A 20,230-nucleotide genomic window follows, 5' to 3' on the forward strand; every position below is an offset into this window, starting at 1 on the left:
ATTTTTTTATGATTTCCTTGCCAACCGAGACCCAAACATGTTTTTTTGTGCGGATACGACCAAAATCGGCCAAAACCAGTCAGGTTGATACAAACTGCCGCAATGGGCGGTGGAGCCGGCGCGGAGGCACAGGGGTGCCGCTGATGCCAGAACTCCAAAATTGGCCGAAATGAGTTTTGGATATCGTTTTTAGATTTTTTAAGGGTATTTTTAGATATGTAACGAGTGTTTTGAATTTCACAAGAAAAATTCAGGAAACTCAATACCCGTTAGGAGGCGTTGTAGACAACTTGACGTCTTGAAACACCGATCCGGGTAAGGATCCCTTATCCTATTCTCCATTACGGTAAATTGAGTCTTAATGATGCATAATTTTTTATTTTTGTGAAAAATTAGAAAACTCTAAAAATAGTTACAGGTAGTATACTAGTGGAGGCAGAACCGATTAGTTCATAAATATCTCGATTTCTTATTTATTTTTCTGTACTGTCATACTTGCTTGATTTTCGTATAGTACATGTTCTTAATTTATTGTTAAATAGTCTTTCAACTTATACGGTTATTTTAGTTATATACCGTCAACATGAATGTAGTTTAATTGATTTGTGAATGTGATATGAGATACTGGTATGAGTTTGTTGGTTCTTTATTTATGAAAATCTGCATGTGAAAGACTTGTTAGTTATCTAGAGAAAGGGCAGACGTGGTATAGAGAACCCTACCGTGAACATTACCTCAATCGAATGAAGCTAAAAAGTCCATTACCAGAAAGGTTTGGGAGATATAGTTCACCCTCATATCATACGGGGTATCGACGTGAGAGAATATTTGACGCCCATTACTGGACGGGGTATGGGGACGGCCGACCAGTTATAAAATTGGATATTGAGTTCACGAGTAGGGGGGACACCCCTATGGAACTCTAGGGGTATCGGTAAACAGGTAAGAAATGAAAGCTATTGTTTCTCGTTCTCTTATGCGTGAAAGTGAAAAATGATATGAATATGGGTCTTCATAGGTTGTCTTTAAAAAACTCGTTATAGTAAGTACTAAACAAATGTTTTCAAGTTTCAAATGTATTTAAATAAAACAAGAACTCTATCAGTTATTTTTTTTATTTTTTACCAATTTGTAGTTTTTTGTATCTGTGATTAGTGTGATATTCTTATTGGTATAATATAGTTCACGACTTCATTAACTATTTCAGATCAAAAAGACCAAGATCTAAATCCCGATCAGTAAGAAGGTTGTGAGTAGTTCACTATTCAAATTTCTTTCAAGTAATAATGAAGGTTGTCCTATGATGTTTAGTTAATCACTTTTCGTTTTATTTCTTTAATTTTTGTTTGTATTTTAGAATGGACAACCCCGTAATTTTATTGAGCATTCAAAATTATTGTGTAAATAATGTAAATCATAACTCTATTAATCGATTTCACATTTAATTTATGAATTTATTTTCCTTTAAGTTTTGAGACTCTACATTTAAAATTATTAATAAATTGACGAGTTCATATAATAAATATCTAAAATTAACATTAATTAATACTACAAAAATAGCTAGATATTATACCAAATTTTCCATTAAAACCATAAGTTTGATTCTGATAAACTATTCATATCTTTTATTTGCAGTATTTTAGTTTGATAATTAAAGTAGTTTATTTCTAATATGTTTATTAAATGACATCAAACTTAATACTTTTAATTAAAGTACTTAGTATAAGCATTTTATTATATACAATTCAAAACATCAAATAAATACAATTTAAAATATTAAGCATTTATTGCTCAAAATTAAAAAAAATAATGACACTTAATTAAACAAAAGATAAAAATTTAAGCACACATTATTATATGTTAGTTATTTAAAGAGTCAAGCCCAATTGTGAGGGTAACTAGTACATTTTCTTACCAAATAAACTGAATCTTATAGTTATATAGATTCCAAAAATATTTGAAATTATTGAAAAAAATATACTTAAATAAATTATTGAAAATGAGTAATTAATTATTTTTTAAATACTATGAATTTTATTTATTTATCAATTTATGATGCACTTGATTGCATCAATTTCAACTCGGAATTTTTGAGTTTTATTTGCTCACGTAATTTTAAAAGTTTAAATTAGATAACTCGTCTAATATTTTTATAAGTGAATATATTATTTTAATTATTTTGTTAATATCTTGAAATATTTTACTAAATTTTATAAATAGTGAATTATTTTTTAAACATTTTGAATCTTAATTATTTATAAATTTTTTCAACTCAAGGTTCTTGAGTTTTGGAGTATGTGTTGTGATTTAATCCACTTTATTAAAGTTGAGTTTCACATTTCAAGTTCTTGTTGAGAATTGTGTTGAAGTTCATTGTTACAGCAATATAAATATTTGAATTTATACTAAATTCACAGATTCAATTTAAAATATATTATCTCAATGTTACTTGAAATTATTTTTAAAAAAAAAATATTTTTCATAATTTTTCAATTTCAAATTATTTTTAAAATTGATGGAAATTTTATTTTTGAAATTTATAGATTTGCATTTTGTTTAATGAAAAAGTTATGGAAACTTCTTTGGGAAGAAGAAAATGATTAATTCGCTTGAAAATTGAAAGTGAAGTTACAATGATAAAATTATGTGGTAAAAGTATTGTTTTAATTTTACTTGAATTTTTTAAAAAAGTTAGTTCTTATCATTTGAAAAATTACATTATAACTAAAGTAAGTGTGAGTTTCTCAATATGCAAATTCCATTCAGAAGAGAAAAAAATCATTTCATTAGAAAATTGTAAGTGAAATTTCAAATTGTATAAAAGTCAAATGTACTATTCTAATTTTACTAAAATTTCTTTAAGAAATTAATTTTTATCAAATTGAATGGCATATTATGAAGAAATTAAGTTGAATCAATTCTATATACGAACCTTATTTTTATTTTTTCAAACATAGTTTAAGTTTATAATTATTGAACTTGAGAAAGATAAGTTATTTCTAAAAACACAACAAAATCTCAAGGACAGGGTAAGTATTGTTTACTATTGCTATAATGGATGCAATTTTTTATAAGGAAACATAATCAATCCATGGTATGACCAAAAAATTTTCACTATCTAATTAATGGTGCTGCTAAAGCTCACAAGATTTCTACAGTCATTGTAAATTACAGTTATTCAACAAATTAAGAAGGTTATTGCTAATGGACAACCCATCACAGTTGCCTTGTTCCCCAAACAATGCTAAATGGTTTCAAATAACCAAAATTGAGGAAACTCAAACTTACCATGGCTTTTCCAATAAGTCCTTGGAGAACACATACCGAAACCTTGAATTATAAGGCAGCCAGTCGATGGCTACAGATGCCTTTTTGCTGGATTTACGATGATCAACACATTTTTGTATTGAAGCTTGGAGCTTTTCATCAACATTTTCGGTAACCCATTTGAGGAGATCATTGGAGTTGATGGAAGCTTCCCTTGCAAATCTTTCAAGTATCCTTGGCAGAAATACTTTCCTTGATTTCTCGACTACAATATTTTCTTGAAGAAATTCTCTCTTAGCAGCTTCTAGTTCTCCTTTGACATTTGATGCAGTGTAGACTTTTAACTAAAAAGTATTTAACAAATATTATTGGTAATCTAGTCCAGGGATCAAGGCTTGAAGGGAATTGAAGTATATCAGCAACTATAATATAAACTAACTGACGGGTTTTTTACTTCACAAATTAAAGATATTGGGTCTCAAATAGATCACGGAAGAAAAATAAAAGAATTACCATAGGATCAGAAAAGGCTCCAGTACAGAGAGCAAAGCAGAGATAGGGTTCCCAGCTTTTAAGACCAAATTTAGAACTGATACGTTGTCGTTCTTCACCAGATCTTTTCCTCAAGGCAGTGGACAGGACTGTCTCCAGCCACTGCTACATGGCGAAACTAGACATTAGCCAAGTGAAAACAGGAAAAAGCACATTTTCTTTTTTTCTTTTTCTTCTAAGTTATAGCTCAATGTAACATATAAAGCAAATCAAAATAATGCTAGTTAATGTGCAAGCATGTCAGCTAAACCAAAATATTGAGAATCTGAAAGAAAAAGTCTTACACTTGTTTGTTTGTGTGTGTATGTCCTATATATTGCTCAGTAGATGAGATAAGATTCATACCCTTCCAACCCGGGGTGTACGGAAGCAGAAGATTGACTGCTCTATGGCATTTGCACTTATGATCTGGCCACCAATGTTGTATGCAGCCTGCACTATACTTGTAAACCCATCAATATCCTACCCATATTATTACAGAGATTGAACAGAAGAAAACATATACAATTAAAAAGTAATTAGCCATATTAATAAAAAGTTTTTTGGCAAAAGAAATGTCTGAATTCACCTTTAAATCTATATTTTGTATATTTTGAATGTAAAATTGCAAACAAATTTATACTTTCTCTCTCCAAATATAACCTAAGGGTTTTCATAATCATTTACGCCGCTCGAGGTTATTTACATATAGAAATACTGCAAAACCTAAATAACTTTGTTCTCACTAATGGCTGCCTTAAAAATCAACAAAGAAGTGCACTACCTTGTGAAACAAAGCTAACCTTCTTAGAGAGTTTTGAGGGATACCATAAGCTAAATATGCCTGCACAAGTCAACTGAAAATGTCATTTGGCTCCAAATTGTTAAAGATGACCTGTTATCTGTCAGAAAACTCTTACATGCATAACAAGAGCATTGTACACATTGATCCAAAATGCAATTTGTAAAGTGTTTTCCATCTGATTCACAGCCACCCTTTCCAATTGTTCTACGAGAACTCTGCAATGAAGAATGTCAAATGAGTGTTAGTTCAGACCATGAATTTGGTGCAGCTGGGACAGATTAATTTTCACGTTAACTCATTTGATGAGGATGTGCTACAAAAATTGACACAAGGTTTGGGCTACAAAAATGTAAATGCCAATCAGATAGCATTTCTTAGGTGTTATCCAATAGTCACTGTGTTATACTAAAGGTAAACTTCATAAGCTATACTAATGTTTTCAACTCACGAAAAACAGAGAATCTGCAGTTTAAGATTCAAAAGTTCCTAGAAATAACCATTTTTGTATCAGATGTCATCCTAGTTACAAAAAGTTAATTTCAAACATATGCACAAGCAATGCAGCATCCATATCTGAACCAGGCTAAATCCAGACATGCATCAACCGGTCCAAAGATGTAATTTCCAAGCTATCTTCTGAAGGATGGGTCAGGGAGAGATCAAGGAAAAAATTCAGATTTCTTTTAGATGACATTGAAAACTTAAATTGGTCCAATCATCATAAAAAAATGATCAATTAGATTCTAAATTTGATTAACGTCCCAGTAAGAGGACAAGTTCATTTTTCAAACCATGCCCAAATAAGGGAAACCTTATGTTACAATATTTAATGATTCGCGCCTTTATTTTCTGTCCCAGTGACTCACCTGTAGTTGTTGATGGCAAAAGATGCTCGAGAGAAGTGGCTTTTATCAGTTGGTATCCAACATATTTCTACCATGGATTTGCAAGACAACCCTTGATCTTCTCCAATCACTACCATGGGGGGTATAACATTGGTAGATGACCTTGACAATATAGATGATCTTTTCTTTTCGAGATTCTCTGATGCTGCACTTCCAAGCCAGCAGTATACTGCTGCCATGCACCTGACCATTTCCTCAGATAACTTGCTAGGACATTGGTAGAGATGATCCTTAAGGGTTCTTAGTACTGAATTTCTCTCAATGGTTAGAACCTTCTCCTGACCCTGAAAAATAATCGACATCGGAAACCTTGACATTCTTTGGCACCCAAAATAATAACACAAACATAATACAAGGGCGTTGAAACTTCCGATATAAAGAAATCCTTCAATTTTTATGAAACAAAAGTACAAAATCATGTATAAGTACAGAATTAATTTAACTAGTATTAAAACAGTACCGGGGTGTTCCCAAATACAGATCAAAATCACTTTCTGTTGAAGAGGATATCCAAAGACGTTGTACTGCATCAGTTGGTTATGTTCATGGTGACCTTGTAGCAACCTTTTCTAGTTCAACATATGCATTATGCCATTTAGATGGAAGGCAATGTTTTTAAATTCTGTAATTTGGTTCATTTTAATCCTATGTTTAGGCTGCCCTAAAGTTATTTCTTCAACCTGCTCTTGACTATTAGATCAGTCATTCCTCTAATTTAAATGATCTTCCTTACATAATTTTCGAGTCTAAAATTGAAGCTGGGTACTGAAATTCAATACTGTCCTTGTTCAATGAGAATGGCTCTTTATGTGGTTTAATTGATCCTCTAAAGGTGAATCTTTTTTGAATTACCAACTCTTTGAATATCAATTTCTAGTCTCCAAGGATGTTTATGTCTCTCTACGATTCCTAAATTTCATTCACAATCTAATTCTTTTTTTTTTTAACTTGAGTCTTCTTTTGGTCATGTTATACTTGTAACATGTTTACATACTAGGATAAAAAAGACAACGGAAAGAAAGAAAACCAGAAGAAAACTATATATACACATGTATGTATGTATGTCTATAGATTATAGGAGAGGACAAATAACTGCAGTCTACCTTTATCGGGTTTGAGCAAGTCTTTTCTAAAGGGATGTCACTTTTGCCGCAGAGTTGAGGAGTATTGTTATTCTTAGAGGCTTTTCTGGCCGGGTCATTTGTTGAAACCAAAGCATAAAAAGGTCTCAATGGGAACTTCTTTGAGGAACAAAATGCACTTGAAATAATGCTGGGGTGCTTCCTGGATGCATGCTTGGCATGGGCTGGAGAAGCAACACCTGAGCTTTGTTCAGAAGGCGGGTGACTAACACGATGTTCAAAAATGTTTCTATAAAGAGCTAGCACATACTGCTCCCGGTTTGCAACCTCTTCTTCAAGTAACTCGATCTCTGCAATCAATTCCTTTGTCTGAAATATACCAATTACATGGCAGTTATATTTCTTAGTACTCACCATTTTGTTCCCAACCATAGCCAATGATGACAAATATGTGACAGAAGATATAGATTTTTATTAACATGAAATTCATAAGCTAATTATTTATGCTACTTGACTACAAGGGACATGAGGTTCAAAAGCCTTTGGGCTAGTCCTAAAAAAAGGATTTTCATAAAGACAAGCAAGCACAAAAGAAAAACTATACTACGAACTTTAGAAAATGCGCATACCTTATGTCACTCTGACATATAAGAGTTTTCTTACTCAATTCTGCAATAACTCGTCCAGAACCAAATTCACAAATAATAGTATATTACCTGTGCAGCAAAATGCCTGTGTCCTGGAGATAATGTGCTTGAGACACGGCCCATTGCCCTCTCAAGGGTCATTCTCATGGATTTCTCTTGCTGAAGACGCAGTTGGAGCTGCTCAATCTGCAAATCAATATTCAGGGGAGAGAAGAAAATATCTAGATCTTGAGACTTGGAAATTAACTAATAGTGAATTTATTCTTATTATCATATGCGCTCATTCCCACATGACCTTCATGATACGATACGATGAAACTCCGTGAACTTGAACTTGTTTTTTCTTTATTGGTAAAAGCTACTCAATCAGACTTGAAATGGAATCACAAGAGTTGTCTGCTAATTAGAGGCAAATACATTTTATGCATGCAATCGCCATGGATCTCTTATGATCGTTTTAATGTTATATAACATGTTCAGAATTCTCAATATGTATATCCTGAACTTAGGTGCCAAAAGAAAGATTAAGAACAAATTAAGAAAGAGAAACATGATTATAGTAGATATAATCCTTGGCTCTGTTTATTCATAGGAGTCAACTAACTAATAAGGCTTTCAGCAATTCTTGGCCGCCCATTCAAGAATTATTGAATGACAGCTAATTAAGAAGCTGAGTAGTATCATCCTGTTACTTAATCCTAGTGCAATTTAATCCTTGACGAGCTCAAATATTGCTTACGTCTTTCTCCAGTGAGGCCCTGTGGTTGGTTGAAGAATTCTTGCTCATGTATTTTGGGTGGTTATGTAGAGGACTGTGAGCTCCGGAAGTTCTTCTTGAAAGTGGTGACGCCCGTAAAGGCTTAAAATGAAAAGAAAAAGAGAAGATTAAGTCACTCGATCCATGATTTACATTCATTTTAAAGTATATAAAATTAAGTCACTCAATCCATAATTTACATTCGTTTTAAAGTATATAATATGATGCTACCCCTTTATGGCTTTGAACATTCTTGTGCAAAATGAACTTATAAGATGACATTAGCTATGATTTTTCTGGTTTCTTACATATATTTCATTCTGGATCTCCTTTTTGGGGTGTAAGGCTCCACCTCTTGAAACCTCTGGATTTCGATCAGAAGAACTGAGAAAAAGAAACAAGAATTATATGTTCAAGAATAATCAAACTCAGCTCGATATGTTATGGTGAAACTAGAACAAAGGCATAAAATGTCAAAAACTTTAACAATACCAGAGACAGTAAGAGATTATAGTCAGCGCCTGAACCAAACTATAAAAACCTAAAGAAACATAAAGTCTCTCCACATAAAAGAATACTCCAAAATAACTGAGTCAAAACCCTGCAAATCTCTACACTTGAATCCTCTATCAGAAAAAGTGAAAAACCTATACTTGCTTATCAAGTTAAGACTAAAAAAACAAATTCAGGGAAACCCTAAAAGGATAGAAAATTAGAAAAATACAAACGAATTTCCATGCATGCACAGTGCATTTGGATCAACCCAGAATTTCCACTCACTGAGCTACTTCCCATTACATCCTAAAGTTAGCCCCCTACAAGTTATCATAATTATTGAACTAATTATTAACAGCAACATTTAGTAATAAAAATTAATAGCAAAAAAGTAAATTAATAAACCTCTTAGAACGCCTGTGTCCAGGATCTCCATCAATCCCTCTCTTCTTAATTTTTTCTTCTTTCCCATCCACCTTGAGACCCTCCATTTTATTCCTCATAACAAACCTGAATACTCCCAGCTCTCACATTCTTGAACCCTAAACGTACTAATATATTTTCCACTGAAATGAACTAAAATCGAACCTAACCCTTGTAACATGAACAAAACCCAACTGAAATCAATATTATGCAGTGATGATAATCAAGCAGAGACAAATATAAAAAGGGTATGTATATAATATAAGTTTGGAATGTTGAAGGATTTGGGTATTGTAAATTTTATTTTTTGAAAGTAGATGAAAAATGTGGAAGAAGAAGAAGGAATGTAAATAGGAGCACTTGCCCCAAAAAATGGGACCAGAAGGATCAGTTGCTGTTGGAGAATTGATTAGGGAAACTTTAGGGTTGGTGGGAGCATTGAATTAGAAAATTTAAGATTTGTTTTGATCCCAACGCGAAGAGAAGAGATTACCGTTAGATTTTTTGAAAATGGAAGAAAGACGTTTTTGAGAGAATATTACCCGCCACCCCCTGAACCATGTGATAAGCACATAATAAATGAGCACCGTAGTTACCTGTTCGTCAGGCCATTTATTGCCGACTCCTTTTTTTTTTTATTTTTTTTAGTATACAAATATTTTGGTCATAATTTGAACGTGAAATTTTATTATGTATACAATTATATTATTAATTTGAAGATATTATTTAATTATTAAAATATTTAAATTTTTAATAAAAAGTTATTATATTATATTGTTAATACAATTAATTATTAAAGCATGTGTTTCTAATTATATTAATATTTTTACTTGCAATACTATGTTACAAAATTTTCAATAGTTTCAAACATTAAATGCATTGAGTTACATTTTGGTACCAATATTAAGAGATCATCCTAGATTAGAATAGTTTTACTATAATTTATTTAGTAAACTAATATAATTTTTTAATCTATTAAAAAAATTATTTAGATTAGATTTTAAATTATATAAACTTTTAGTTCTCACTTTAATTATTTTAATATTTTTTTTATTAGTTGTAATTAACACTTAAATAGAAACTAGTACCTGTCAACCATAAAGAGAAGAGAATGATAATGAATTAAGTTTTTTAATAATTTTTTAAAATAAATATTTCAAGATGACAAAAGGTAATTAAGTAAAGAGTTGGTCCATTATGTTTTAGTTGAAGTTTTATATATATTTGATTATGTAAGATTAACAGTTGCGATAGTCTCACATGTTCTCTATAACTTAAAAAGCATATAACTCGTAATTTATGAATTTTATTCTAATAAAAAGACTCCAAAGCTCAAGTTAATAGAAATGAAAAAAAAAATTACAAGCTTAACACAATATTATGTCACATGTTATTAGATGTTGGATGCTCCCCACTTCCTTAAGCTTAGTTAGTCGAACTAGTAAGAAAAAATTATTTCTTAGTTTACTAGTTATTAGCTTTACAAGTTTCAATATAAATTTTTCTTTCTTATAAAAAATTTTCTCAAAAAATACTAAGAGAGGGTCGATAATTGTAATACTTTAGCAGAGTCAAACAATTGAGTGGTGAGGATTAGAGGGCTAGAATGAATGGGTAGGATTTGATGGGGAGGGGAGTATATAAAAGAGAGTGAAAAAAAAAAAAAGAAAAATGGGGAAAAGAGGGAGAAGCGATCGGCAGAGAAAGAAGGAGAGTAAAGAAGGGAAGGGGAGATCGATAACGGAGGTCGAAGAAATGTACAAGTGAAGAAGATTTTACCGAGCTAAGAGGAGATGAAGGCTATAGATAAATAAATTCTACTATTCAGATGTTGTTATGGTGATATAGATTGAATTTATGTTCAGGTCATCGATGTGGAGGAGTTCGAATGGGGAGGAGGTAGGGAGATGAGGAATGATGAGTGAGCCGAGTGTAAGTAAGGAAGAGGGAAGGGAGTCGACCAAAATGGAGTTAGGCCGAGGTGTAGCGAGATTTGAGGGCGAGTTTGCTAGTGTGGTGCCGATATCTGTACCGGAGAAGATGAATATTGGTGCGCCAATCTTGGCGACGATAGAGTAGGAGGTTGTGGTGCCGATTCTGGTACTTATATATAGTGGCGTGCATGTAGTGCATACTATATGGTGACGTTCGGGTGAGTAGTTGTTACGCCCCGTTTTTTTTTTCTCTTTTCACTTCTAATGGCGTAGTTAAGACAAACCAATTTCATAATCAAATCAGTCATGCACAGAGCAACACTATCATGATCTCTTATTCAAAATCAAGATAAACCTACAATCATGCACGAGACATCGCATAAAGTACAACCGTACACACTATCTACACTACTATCAACTTTTGCACACTCAATTCTGCCAAAAGAAAAAAAAATCTTTATCCTGTCGCTCTATACACTAGGTTCGGACACCAGCAACTTCGATCTGGACTTCGTTCCTACATCATCTGTGAATAATAAAAAGTGAGTTCATATAACTCAGTACAGTAAGAATTAAGTTATAGGTATGAGATGCAACAATATAAAACCTCATATTTCTACCGGTAATTCATTACTTAACCCAAGCCCTATCTTACTATCACCATGAGACTACTCAGGACTAAAGCTTACCCCGGTATCTCAACGATCATATCTATCAAGGGTGATCGTCCCCCACGCCACCCCAAGCGTACCAACATTGTCACCCATCACCAAAATCGACGACCATCATCCGCCTCTCAACCCCTACCAGGCCACGCACGCACACCATTATCATTCACTCCCATCACCAACATCGGCGACCATCATCTACCTCCCAACCCCTAACGAGCCACACACACACTCACAGTTATCATTCTCTCCCGTCACCAACATCGGCGACCATTATCCACCTCTCGACCTCTAACGGGCCACACACACACACAGTTATTATTCTCTCATGTCACCAACATCGGCGACCATTATCCACCTCTCGACCCCTAACGAGCCATACACACACACAGTTATCATTCTCTACCATCACCAACATCGGCGACCATCATCTACCTCCCAACCCCTAACGAGCCACACACACCCACAGTTATCATTTTCTCCCGTCACCAACATCGGCGACCATTATCCACCTCTCGACCCCTAACGGGCCACACACACACACAGTTATCATTCTCTCCTGTCACCAACATCGGCGACCATTATCCACCTCTCGACCCCTAACGGGCCATACACACACACAGTTATCATTCTCTACCATCACCAACATCGGCAACCATCATCTACCTCCCAACCCCTAACGAGCCACACACACCCACAGTTATCATTTTCTCCCTTCACCAACATCGGCGACCATTATCCACCTATCGACCCCTAACGGGCCACACACACACACAGTTATCATTCTCTCCTGTCACCAACATTGGTGACCATTATCCACCTCTCGGCCCTTAACGGGCCATACACACACACAGTTATCATTCTCTACCGTCACTAACATCGGCGACCATTATCCACCCATCGACCCCTAACAGGCCACACACACACATAGTTATCATTCTTTACCGTCACCAACGTCGGCAACCATTATCCACCTCTCGACCCTTAACGGGCTCCACACACACACAGTTATCATTCTCTCCCGTCACTAATATCGGCGACCGAGCCCCCTATCCGTCGGGATCTCCCGACTAACACCCTATCAGTGGCCAACTTACTCTCTCTATTCGTGAACACTAATGTTGGCGTCCCCCTATAGGGTACTCAGTAACATTTTAACAGCACACAACCGTAAATTTCCCTTGCCAACCACTAATTTACGGCAACCTATATGTAATTCCCACCATGCACACTCCACAGGTCTCCCTTTCCTACTCTCTAATTTCCAAGCATACCTCTACTCCCAACCACGTTTTCCTTTCTTTTTCTTACACTAATTCCATCCTCCCACCGCTCCTCGTTATCCCTCTTCCCGAGTCGTCATACTCTAAGTGTTCCTACTCACACCGCGTTCCTCCTTCTCTCTCCTCCTGCGGTCTCCTCGAGATATACTCACACAAATATTCTATCTCTCACAAATCTCAACAACCACACTCCTCTCCCTCACGGACCTCACTCACACTGCATTCCCTCTCTATCATAGACTTCACTCACACTGCCTACTCCTTCTCTCTCCCCCCCTGGTGCTCACCCGAATCTACTCTCCCTCACAAAGCCCCAGCAATCCCACTCCTCTCCCTCACGGACCTCACTTACACTGCACACTCACTCTATTACCGACTTCACTCACCCCACCTACTCTTTCTCTCTCTTCTCTCGGTGCTCACTTGAACCTACTCTCTCTCGCAAAGCGCTAACAATCACACTCCTCTCCCTCACCGACCTCACTCACACCGCAATCCTTCTCTCTCACGAACTTCACTCACTCCACATCCCTACCTCTCTCTCAGACCTCACTCACACCGCCTTCCTTCTTCTCTCTCCTCCTGCGGTGCTCATACGGACCTACTCTCTCTCACACATCTCGCTCACACCGCACACTCACTCCGCATCTCTCCCTCTCCCTCTGACCTCACTCACACTACCTTCCTCCATCTCTCTCCTCCCGCAGTGCTCATGCGGACCTGCTTTTTCTCACATACCTCACTCACACTGTACACTCACTTCCTCCACGGCCTCCTCCGTATACCGCCACCTCCATTTGCACTCACAAATAAATACTATATCTCTAACCAAACCATATTTCTCATCAGCATTCAAATCTCAAATGCACACATGAAACTTAAACTTTACCGTACCTCCGATTTCCATCTTCCTTCCTCCTGCCGATCCCACTGTCACCGTCCTCTGTCTTCTTCTCTCTCCCTTCTCGCTCCTCTCTGCTTCGACTCCCCTATCTCTATTTCTGGAACCTTCTTTTCTCTCTTCTTTTCTCCTTTCAACCCTCTTCCTTCTCTGTTTTTTTCTTTTCTTTCTTTTTTTTCTTCTCTTCCCTCTTTCTTTCCTTTCCCGTCCCCTATTTATATCCCACCAACTTCCTCAAAACGACGTTGTTTTCCCCCTTTCAAAACGACGTCGTTTTCCCCACTTTTTTTTTCAGTTACTACAGTAGTGTAGTGTGTGTATATTGTTGTTGTTGTGTGTGTGTGTGGCCAAAAGTAGGCCGATGTGTGCGTATTTGTGGTCAGGGAAGGCCGGTGTGTGTGTGTGTGTGGCAGTGTACTATCAGTTTGTGTGGCCAAGGAAAGGTCGGTGTATGTGTAGCAGGGTACTGCCGGTATGTGTGGCTAAAGAAAGGTCGGTGTGCGTGTGTGGCAGTGTACTACTGGTGTGCTTGTGGCCAAAGGAGGGCTAGGGTGTGGGTGTGCGGATGTATATTATTGGTATATGTGCATGTGTGGCTAAAAAAACACCAGTGTGTGTGTGGCTGAATGAAGCCGATGGTGGAGTGGCAGGAATCGAGTGTGTGTGTGCGGCTGTATATTGCTGATGTGGGTGCATGTGTGGTCGAGCAAAGGTCGGTGTGTGTGGATGAGTGAAGCCGAAGGTGGAGTGGCAGAAATTGAGTGGGTGTGTATGGCTAACCTAGGCCGATAAGGTGTATGTGTGGCTGAAAGGTCGGGATGTGTGTGTGGCTAAATTGAGGCTGGTGAGTGGGCGTGTATGCCAAACTAGTGTCGGAGGAGCATTTGGTGGTTGGAGGTAGTGTAGGTAGTGGGGGTATACGTATATGGGTGGTGTTGGGGCAGAACTAGAACTAGAGTAAAACCAAGAATGGTAGGATAGGGTTAGAAAGGGAGGGTGTGGCGAGAAGGGTGTGAGGATGTAGGGTAGATGTAATACTGGGCTAGATGCTCAAATGTATTTCTATACCATGTTTGAGTTTTGAATTTATTTTATTGGATTAAAAGGCGCAGATTATATGTCATTTGCAGATGCAGTAAATACTAAAGGTGGAACCAAAGTCTCAACTCATGGAACCATACCCAGAGGAAACGAGTAAATAGAAAGATGAATGTTTACTGGATTGTACAAGACGTCCATTCATTTTATATTCTTATAATAAATAGAAACCTTTCCTGAATTCTTTTTCTTTCATCTATTATCTTGATATAGTGGAATTGTAAATTGAATGACGAATATTTTGTTAGTTAAACTTAAGGATTATAATGCATAGAGTATATCTAATTTGAATTACATCATAAACAAGGTGTTTGAACGTGATGTATGTGTCATAGAGTACCTTGGATGTCATAATAATAGCTTAGAACATATTATTGTTATCGTATATATAATTTTTTCAAGTATGTTATTCTCCTTGGTGCACGGACAAATATCTTTATCCCAGATAGGTGGATAAATAGGAGAGTAGACTTGTTCGTTTTGGATTGGCTAACAAATTCATTTGTCTGCCCACTGGTGGATGGACAATTTAGATAGTTTCCATGCACGTTATGTAAACAAGAATCATGTTGTTTTGCAACTTATATTTCTTTCCAAATCGTTTAAACAATCAAAACTTTTACAAACCCACATTAAGATTTTTCCAAGCTTCTCAAACCATATATTTATATATACTGAATTGCAGTCAAAATTTTTCTAATTGCATCTCCTCAGCTTCTCTTCCAAAATGATAAGAAAATTAATTAAATCCACAAGAAATTTAAAGTTTAAATCTACTGAAAAAAGATTTTAATGGAAATTGCATTTTTAATTTTCTTTATATGTAACCTGGTTTAATTAAATTTGATGATATTTACAATCCACCAACTTTTATAATATTAAACCTTAAGGTTCGTACATTTATCCCTCTATAAAAAATTTTATGAATTCAAGTCGAATTAATTGTTTATATATATATATATATATTTTAAACAAGAGTGTGTATATGTCTCATCCAATTCATAAAATATATGTATTTAATATACTCAAAAAATTTATTATTATTGTTTGTGCATTAATAAATTATTATACATATATGTTTGGCTAATAAATTTTGTAAATTTAGAAGTATATTTTTCAGAAAATAGTTCAATAAATCAATTATTAAGATATATATTTTGAAAAAAATTGTTATAATATTTTTAAATACTTGCATGCAGGTTGAGGCTTATAAAATTAAGTCTTCTAAGAGGAAGGAATAAATGTTAGGTACACATTCCATCAGAAATTTGACATGATTTTAAATTATGAAAAATAAAGAAACAAAAATTATTAAAATAATTGCAAGACCCAAAAGCATATTCTATCAAGGCATTTTATTGATATAATTATTTGTTAATCTCTAATAACATATTATTAGCTACAACATCTATGTTCATAATCATATTTTAAAAAAAAAATTATAAACTGATATTAATTACTAAATGATAATGACGGGATAATTTCATCCGCGAAAATATGAATTTAAAGATAAGTGTTGAAGGAATTCGAGATTCTATCAATTAAAATATAAATTTATATTTACCCATCATTCCTTTAAGGATAAAACTTTATACTTGTTTTTTGTACCATTTATCCTTTTTTTTTTCAATTTTAAAAAATATTATAAAATAATATTTAAATAATTAAATAAATTTACTTTAAATTTTAATTAAAATAAAATATTATTTAAATAAAATATTCAATAATAAATATAGAATAATATTTATTAATAAAATTAAAAAATAAAATAAAATATTTATTACTTATACATATAACGAGATATAATGTGACATAATAGAAAAATTGATTAAATTTATACACACAATATATATGTTTTGAATTTATAATTTTTTATTTTTTATTTATATTCATTATGTACCACTTTAATTATGGTTTTTTTCCCCTCCCCATTCTAATTGGATTAGGACAAATTAGCCATGTTTAAAGTTTGATTATTTGAAATTAATAAATGATAATGACTAAATTAAAGGTAGATTATATTAAATTTTATTAATAAAAGATATGATAATATCCTCCACTTGGATCCAAAAAAATAATAATAATACCAAAAAAAAAAATAATAATAATCAGCAATGATTAGATTGGAACTAAAATATTTCAATTAAAAATCTTTTTGGAGTATTGACTTAAATTTAATACGTGCATATATATATATATATATGTACATAAAATATATTGGATACCAACCACCTCTTATTTAAATTTAAACATTAATTAACATTACTTCTTTTCAATCTGTCCATTACACAAAACCCTTATTCTAAAGTCCACTAAACTTTATATATTAATTTCTTTATGGGTTTTTATATTAATCCACAATTAGGAAACTAATTGAGATCAGACAATGTGATGTACCAAATAAATTAATTATGATAATATTCTATATGAAGTCTGTTATACCCATAGATTAATTTAAAATTGTGTGATGTGCTGTCTAATCTTTTTCACTAATCCCTATTTAAGTTGGCTGTCTTATGCTCATCATTAATGTAATTAATACTATTAAGTTTAATTAATCAAATGGTAGGCGGTTGGTCGGCACCCAATCAGACGGTGGTCGCGAGCTGATGTGGGTCCATGGTCGGTGCCGGCTATGACCCATCTGTTATACATTATAGTTTAGCTATATCATTCTATATGTACTTGTCTACGAGCGTGTGTGTGTATATATATATGTATGTGTGTGCGTAGTGTCAATGAAACGTGAGAGAGAGAGAGAGATAAGAGTTTAAGTGGGTTTGAGAAGGGAAAATGGTGAAGATAGCTCTTGGAAGTTTTGGAGACTCCTTCAGTGTTGGGTCTCTCAAGGCTTATCTCTCTGAATTCATCGCTACTCTTCTCTTCGTATTTGCTGGTGTTGGATCTGCCATTGCTTTTGGTAATTATAAATTTAATTGTGCTTTAATTAAGCTTAGTAAATTAAATTTATTTGAATTTCTGTCAGTTAATTTTATTTAGTTTTTAATTTTTTCTATAAAAAATATTATGAAATCTGAATTTTACGTTTACGTACTTAAAGTTTAACATGCTAAAAAATATAAAATATTTGATAAAATACAATTTTTTTTTTTTTTTATAAATGACCAAAAATTGCACACTTATTTTTTTAATTGAAAGATTAATTTGGTGAACTAAAAGATAAATTATGTCAAAATATGATCAAATGGGTTCAAAATTAAATTACAAACAAAAAATTTCAATACATTTGAATTTCAAATTTTTACTTGTATTAAAACTTTATTATAATATTTAACATCTAAATCAGACGGTATTTTTATATTTTCATAAAAATAGATAATTAAGATTTAACGCTTAACTAAGAACAGAACAAATGTATTTTTCTTCGCGTTTGCAGGGAAGGTGACGTCGGACGGAGCGTTGGACCCCGCAGGACTGGTGGCAATAGCGGTGGCTCATGCGTTTGCACTGTTTGTCGGAGTGGCGATAGCCGCCAACATCTCCGGCGGACATCTGAACCCAGCTGTCACCTTGGGATTGGCCATCGGCGGCAACATCACCCTCCTCACCGGCCTTTTCTATTGGATTGCTCAATGCCTTGGCTCCATTGTGGCTTGCGGCCTCCTCAAATTTGTCACAGACTTGGTAACTTTTGACTTTTTTACTTTCCCAATTAATTATTTTAAAATATAATTACTGATTACTTATAAAATTAATTATAATTTAAAAAAATTTACAGAGTGTTCCAACGCATTCAGTTGGTTCGGGGATGAGTGTTTTGGAAGGAGTAGTGATGGAGATAGTAATAACGTTTGCTCTCGTATACACGGTGTATGCGACGGCCGCAGACCCAAAAAGGGGCTCACTCGGTATAATCGCACCAATAGCCATCGGGTTCATCGTGGGTGCCAATATCTTGGCTGCCGGCCCATTCAGCGGTGGTTCGATGAACCCAGCTCGATCATTCGGTCCAGCCGTGGTGAGCGGAGACTTTACCGACAACTGGGTTTACTGGTTGGGTCCATTAGTTGGTGGAGCTTTGGCTGGGCTTGTTTATGGTGATATCTTTATTGGGTCTTATTCCCCAGTTTCTGCCTCCCAAGACTACCCTTAGAAATCTTTAATCCAACTAAAGAATGGTTTGTTTTCTTCTGTTGTTGATTTTCCTTGTTTGTTTGATGGGATGCTCGTTTTCTGATTAATAAAAAATGTAAATAATGGTTTATGTGAATTCTCATTTCATTCAAGCCATAAATTTGATACAAATAATTTAATTTTTATTACATATTAATAAATCTTATTAATTCTTTCCGCGTATATCACTATTTTATATCATACATACAAGTATATATTGCACTAATACAAAATGAATAATAATTAATTGATTAAAAAATACTAAAGGCTATATTTAGAATTTTTTTTTGAATTAATAAAATAAAAAATAAAATTCAGACTCAAGTCATCGACTCAATAAAAAAAAAAAACAGATGTCATTCGAGTTAAATAAAGAAATAATATAATATAAAAAAATAGAGTTTAAATATGTATAAAAAAAAAAAAAAACATTAAAAACTAAAATTTTTCCAATATATCAAACACAACTTTAGAGTTTTAAGGATGGGAATTCATTCTTTATCTCTTTTCCCTCCACTTTCCATCAATCCAAACATAACATAAAACTTTTCTAATAGTCCAACAACTCTAACTATCAAGCACCAAGAACAAGTGAGGAAATGGTTACTATTTTCTTTGAGAAAGATAACTAGTTTGAAGTCCCATATGATACTATTTTATATCTTTACTTATTAAAAAAAAAAAAAGATTATGCATGTGTCCTAAAAAGACTATCATAACATAACTCATTCTAAATGTAATAATTATAATTTAAATCAAATATCTTTAGATAAACACACTTACAAGCATGCTAAAGAAATTAAGCATCTTAGATGTTCTTCTAACATTTTCCTTAGAGAGTTTCAATTATTAAATACACTGTTTATTCCCTAAAGATGCAAAACAATTAAATTGTTCTTCGTTATCATTTTTTATGTATAACCATTTACGTTAAACTATCACAATATGTAACTAGTTATCATTTACACCTTGTATATTGTCATCTAGCTACAAATTATTTATGTCATTTGCTACAAATGGCATTTTGAAGCATAATCCACTTAGCTCGACCCACATGAATCTAATTTGATAAGATTTTTTCACTAAAATAAATGCGGCCACATCAGCAACACGACGAATTAAAACGTGTTGCGTGGAAAACATGCTAGCACGGGTTCTATGCTAGAGTCATGCAGGCGATCCGCATGCCTGAGCGATCCAACGGCCTGTGCTCACTCCTGCGCTCACGAACGGCCCAAATACATTCCCTTATTAAGCGCGATTGGATGATCCACACATCTTTGATCGAACGACCTAAATT

The 20,230-nt window shown here is 34.0% G+C and overlaps 2 protein-coding genes across 5 annotated transcripts; one reads left to right on the forward strand and one right to left on the reverse strand.

Annotated features, from left to right (window-relative positions):
- Positions 1-3,097: 3,097 nt before the first annotated feature.
- On the reverse strand, positions 3,098-9,394 carry LOC110817481 (electron transporter, putative (Protein of unknown function, DUF547)). 4 transcript variants are annotated; one of them, XM_088217647.1, is made up of 11 exons: positions 8,895-9,377; positions 8,303-8,378; positions 7,977-8,096; positions 7,307-7,423; positions 6,612-6,959; positions 5,470-5,792; positions 4,719-4,818; positions 4,583-4,642; positions 4,165-4,251; positions 3,781-3,924; positions 3,098-3,611 (listed from the first exon to the last, which is right to left on the reverse strand). In XM_088217647.1, exons 1-11 carry the CDS (start codon positions 8,990-8,992, stop codon positions 3,285-3,287), a joined length of 1,800 nt encoding a protein of 599 aa, XP_088073773.1. In that variant the 5' UTR covers positions 8,993-9,377; the 3' UTR covers positions 3,098-3,284. The 4 variants fall into 4 exon arrangements, 2 of the variants coding, with proteins under 2 accessions (XP_088073773.1, XP_088073775.1); XM_088217649.1 differs by having other exon boundaries at positions 3,781-3,921; positions 8,895-9,362; XR_015818362.1 differs by having other exon boundaries at positions 3,471-3,611; positions 4,165-4,256; positions 4,602-4,642; positions 8,895-9,394.
- An 8,117-nt stretch (positions 9,395-17,511) lies between these two features.
- TIP2;2 (tonoplast intrinsic protein 2;2) lies at positions 17,512-19,027 on the forward strand. Its single transcript, XM_022032468.2, has 3 exons — positions 17,512-17,716; positions 18,194-18,441; positions 18,536-19,027. The coding sequence occupies exons 1-3, from the start codon at positions 17,590-17,592 to the stop codon at positions 18,908-18,910; spliced, it is 750 nt and encodes a 249-aa protein (XP_021888160.1). The 5' UTR covers positions 17,512-17,589; the 3' UTR covers positions 18,911-19,027.
- Positions 19,028-20,230: the final 1,203 nt, after the last annotated feature.

This window comes from Carica papaya, chromosome 4 (genome assembly GCF_054855325.1).
Source record: "Carica papaya isolate Zhongbai chromosome 4, ASM5485532v1, whole genome shotgun sequence".
Taxonomy (NCBI): Eukaryota; Viridiplantae; Streptophyta; class Magnoliopsida; order Brassicales; family Caricaceae; genus Carica; species Carica papaya.

Excerpts from the sequence above, each read along its gene's own strand:
- LOC110817481 (XM_088217647.1), bottom strand. The coding sequence starts at position 8,992 with ATGAGGAATAAAATGGAGGGTCTCAAGGTGGATGGGAAAGAAGAAAAA. Across the intron at positions 6,960-7,306 it reads ACAGGCATTTTGCTGCACAG|ACAAAGGAATTGATTGCAGA; the intron begins GTAATATACTAT and ends GGTATATTTCAG. Across the intron at positions 3,612-3,780 it reads GAGCCTTTTCTGATCCTATG|TTAAAAGTCTACACTGCATC; the intron begins GTAATTCTTTTA and ends AATACTTTTTAG.